This window comes from Chenopodium quinoa, unplaced genomic scaffold (genome assembly GCF_001683475.1).
Source record: "Chenopodium quinoa cultivar QQ74 unplaced genomic scaffold, ASM168347v1, whole genome shotgun sequence".
Lineage (NCBI taxonomy): Eukaryota > Viridiplantae > Streptophyta > Magnoliopsida > Caryophyllales > Amaranthaceae > Chenopodium > Chenopodium quinoa.
Window position 1 is genome coordinate 788,930 of NW_018743405.1, and position 4,752 is coordinate 793,681.

Consider the following 4,752-nt stretch of genomic DNA (forward strand, 5'->3'; position numbering starts at 1 on the left):
ATGACAGAAGAAAAAGCTGAAGCAATAAAAACAATGAAATCTTCAGGTCTAACTACAATGGACACTTACAATTACATGGCTACAGAGGCTGGAGGAGAACATTATATAGGTCATAGTGTTGTAGATCACCTGAATTTTTGCTCAAGGTTAAGAATGGAACAAATTGAGGCTGGAGATGCTCAAACTTTAGTGAACATTTTAAATTAGGAACGATCAAAGGATCCAAACTTCTTTTTTAGAGTTAAGTTTGGCAAGGATGGAAGAATTTCCAATATCTTTTGGAGAGATTCAATGATGCTAGAAGACTATAGGACATATGGAGATGTGCTTGTCTTTGATACAACATACAGAACCAACAGATATAATCTTATATGTGCTCCATTTGTTGGAATAAATAATCACTGGCATAATTGTATGTTTGCATGTGCTTTTATTGGGGATGAAAAAACAGATTCATTCGTTTGGCTACTGGAAACATTCTTGAAAGCTATGGAGAATAAAAAACCAACTTCAATATTCACTGAACAGGACCAAGCAATGGCAAATGCAATTGAGCAGGTAAAAGATTTATATTTACATTTTACAGATTTTAAATTCTGACAATAATGTTTTCCTTTTCCCATAAAGTTACCCTTTTAAATGCATAAAGTTACCCTTTTAACAGCATAAAGAGCCTTTTAACATCATAAAGTGAGGCTTTTAACAGCATAAAGTGACCCCTTTATTTTCAATGTAGGTAAGTTACCCTTTTAACAGCATAAAGTGACCCCTTTATTTTAAATGCATAAAGTTACCCTTTTAACAGCATAAAGAGCCTTTTAACATCATAAAGTGAGGCTTTTAACAGCATAAAGCACTAGTAGAATAAATGTAATGGGAAGCCCCAAATGGCAAGTGGTTTTGCAATTCCGCTTGCAATGTTGTAAATGGCAAGCGGTTTAGGGTGAACCGCTTGCCAAATTGTAAATGGCAAGCGGTTTAGGGTGAACCAGTTGCCAAATTGTAAATGGCAAGCGGTTTGGAACATGAACCACTTGCCATTTCTTTAAAAAACCCTAATATTTCTCACGCTCTCTCTCCTCCTCCTCTATATTTCTCATGCTCTCTCTCCTCCTCCCCTCAGTTTTCACGTTCTCTCTCCTCCTCCCCTCAGTTTTCACGTTCTCTCTCCTCCTCCTCTCTATTTCTCACGCTCTTTCTCCTCCTCCCTTCCATTTTCATGCCCTCACTCTCTCCAGCTCTCCTCCATCTCCTTCTCTTTCTTCTCTCATCTCCGTTCTCCATCTCCATGATTAGACCATATTTTCGAGCAAATTCGAACAAATTTTCGAGCAAATTTTCGAGCAAATTCGAGCAAATTTTCGACCATATTTTCGAGCAAATTCGAGCATAGACCATCCTTTTCGAGCAAATTCGAGTTTAGACCATAATTTTCGAGTTTTTTAGGTCAAATACGACCATAAAACTCTAGATCTAGAGTTTTCTTGGTCGAATTTGACCCTTAAAACCCAAATTTCAAGCCAATTTCGAGGTTATGGTGGAATTCATGGTAATTTTTATTTTTTTTAAGTTTTTATTTTTTTATTTTATGGTGATGTGTGGTTGAATTGATTTGTTTCAGGCCGATCTGGTGTTGGTGGGGGTTTTGGTGGGGGTCGTGGTGGGCGAAGTAGGTTGGGATCTGGTGTTGGTGGGGGTTTTGGTGGGGGTCTTGGTGGGCGAATGGGCTGGGATCTGATGGATGGTGGGGGTCGTTTTACGCGAAAATGGCTGGGATTTGGTGGATGGTGGTGGTGCGCGTGCGTGGACGGTGGTGGTGCATGTGGACGGTGATGGTGGCGGAGCAAGTGAACAAGAGCTGTTGTTTTTTTTTTTTTTTAATCAAGTTGTTGTATTATTTTTATTAATTACTTGTATTAATTTTTTTTTATGAAATATAATACTTATAAGTTACAACAATCAATTAATTTATCTAAATATTATTGGTTTTACATATAGTTTGTTCTTGTATCAATTTTAGTGAAAAACACCAAAAAAAAAATTTTATTTTTTATAGCCATAATGGGCAGCGGTTAGGCGCCAAAACCGCTGCCCATTCACTGCAAATGGCAAGCGGTTCTAAACCGCTTGCCATGTAAAAGGCTAATGGCAAGCCCCCTAAAAGCATGCGGTTCATAACTGCTTCCCATTAGGGGGTTTGAACCGCTTGCCATTACATATTTTCTACTAGTGAAGGCATAGACTTTGTATCTGGCATTTGGAACAAAATGCTATAACCAGATTTGGAGCTCTTAAAAAAGACAAAGAATTCAAGTATGCATTCAACCAGTGTTTAAAGATATGTGTGACAGAACAAGAATTTGAAGCAAAATGGCAAGCAATGATGTAAAAATATGAGTTGACAACACACTCTTGGTACCAAAGAGTGTACGAGTTGAAAGAGAAATGGTGTCCTGCCCTTAGTAGAGATTTCTTTTCAGCGGGAATCTTATCGTCACAAAGGAGTGAAAGCACTAATCATGCAATAGGATTCAGAGCAAGTAAAGCAACTACCTTGACAGAATTTTATACCATATTTAAGAAAACAATCAATCGTTGGAGAAGCATAGAGAAATATGATGAGTTTACCTGTAGCAAGTCAATAGCATTTACTTCATTGCCACTATCTGGAATGCTAAAACATGCTGCTCAGGTAAAAAGTTAACTGATAAGTACATAATTTACACATAAATTATACCAGTTTAAATGTAGCTAAACGATTTTGGTGAATAGGTTTTCACTTTGTCACTCTTTAGAGATTTTGAAGAGGAGTTTGGATATTCTATGGCAAAACTGTTCAAATGATTGGAAGAAATGAAGAATGTCTACTCTATCAGGTAGCCCTGGAAGTCAAGCCATGGTCTGCACATCAAGTAAACTATATACATGAGAGCCAGAATGTATGGTGTACTTGCAAAAATTTTGAAGCATCTGGATGGTTATGTTATCATTGCATCAGAATTCAACACTTGCATTCAGTAACAAGAATACCAGACATGTATGTTTCAAAAAGATGGACCAAGTTTGCAAAAACAGAGGCATGGGATAGGTTGAAGAATCAGGATCCTACACATCAATATATTCCATGGAGACAAACAATGATAAGGAAATACTATAATCTAATCTTAAAGAGTCAAGAAAATGAAGAAACAAGAGAATTTATGGAAGAAAGTTTCAAAAACAGTCTTAAAATGGTGGAAGACTTACTTGCTAGTGCTGCCAGAGAGAAAGTGCAGAAGCTGCTTATAATGTTCCTGATGTGGTAGACAGCAATGATGATGTTTCTTCGGCATCGAGTACAAGCACAAGTGTACCAACAATACTTGATCCACAAAGGGCTGTAACAAAAGGTAGAAGCAAGAGAGCAAAAGGAGGTCTTGAAAAAAGCAAGAGAAAAAGAAAACCAACACTGCCACCTCCACATTCAGAATTTGGATCTAAAACACCTAATTTGAGACTCTTTTAGGAACTTTTTTAGATCATTTTTTTTAAAAAAAAATTATGTAATTTTTATTCTAAAACTATATATTTTTTTTTTACTATGTGACTAGTTTAATGAATATGTGATTGACACTATTATTAGCATATCTTTATTTAGTTAAATGTTTAAATTAAGAGTGACCCTTTTAACAAAAAAAATGAACCTTTTTTAAGCAAAAAGTGACCCTTTTAACAGAAAAAAGTGAACCTTTAATTTACTGAAAAAGTGACCCTTTTCACATAATAAACCATTTACATAAAAGTAATTCTTTTCATGAATAAAAGTGATCCTTTTTCTAAATAAAAGTGACCCTTTTCATAGCTAAAATTACCCTTTCTAAAAATGAAGTCTTCATTTTTCTTGTTTAAAAGTTATCCTTTCTATAAATAAAAGTTACTCTTTTTCTGCATAAAAGTTACCCCATAAAAAACAGAAAAAAAAACCCATGACCCTTTTAATTTACAGAAAAAAGTGACCCTTTTCACATAATAAACCATTTACATAAAAGTGAACCTTTTCATGAATAGAAGTGACCCTTTTTCTACATAAAAGTGACCCTTTTCATAGGTAAAGTTACCATTTCTAACAATTAAATCTACCTTTTTCTTGCTTAAAAGTACCCTTTCTATAAATAAAAGTTACCCTTTCTATAAATAAAAATTACCCTTTTCTGCATAAAAGTTACCCCATAAAAAACATAAAAATAAACCTTTTAATTACTTTATATATGCACATACATCAGTATTCCAAAAAAACAACTAAAGACTTTAAACTAAGTTTAATTACATCATTGAACTTAATGTATGCACATACATTAAGTTTTTTCATTGTTAAAAAAACCCCTGACCTAATCAGCTAACAACTATCAATTATTTCACTATTTAGAAGGAGTAAACTTTTTTGCCTGCTTTTTTGCCCTTTTTCCTTTGGTCTTTTCCTCTTCTCCCTCTGCCTTTGCTTCTGCTTCTGCTGCCATTTTTCTTTCTTCTGTTTCTCTCTTCTTCTTCGCAGCAATTGCAACCTTTAATCTTTCTTCAATTCCATTGACATAAGCAGGATCTTTCTTCTTCTCGTTGAACTTGTGTAATTCTGACAACACATCGTTCCTAGATTCATTCAAATCACAGAGCACCAGTGTGGTACAGATCTCTCCTCGTAAAAATTTCCTTCCATTAATCTCACAACAAAAAAAAAAATTATCAATATGTAATTAATAAAAGCATTAGAAAGGA

At 34.8% G+C, this 4,752-nt stretch overlaps 1 protein-coding gene and 1 long non-coding RNA gene across 2 annotated transcripts; both read left to right on the forward strand.

Moving 5' to 3' along the window:
* On the forward strand, positions 1 to 766 carry LOC110739016 (protein FAR1-RELATED SEQUENCE 5-like). Its single transcript, XM_021919471.1, has 3 exons — positions 1 to 120; positions 208 to 558; positions 737 to 766. The coding sequence occupies exons 1-3, from the start codon at positions 1 to 3 to the stop codon at positions 764 to 766; spliced, it is 501 nt and encodes a 166-aa protein (XP_021775163.1).
* A 579-nt stretch (positions 767 to 1,345) lies between these two features.
* LOC110738930 lies at positions 1,346 to 1,997 on the forward strand. The gene is made up of 2 exons (XR_002514676.1): positions 1,346 to 1,531; positions 1,622 to 1,997. It is a non-coding gene; the product is annotated as an uncharacterized LOC110738930 (long non-coding RNA).
* Positions 1,998 to 4,752: the final 2,755 nt, after the last annotated feature.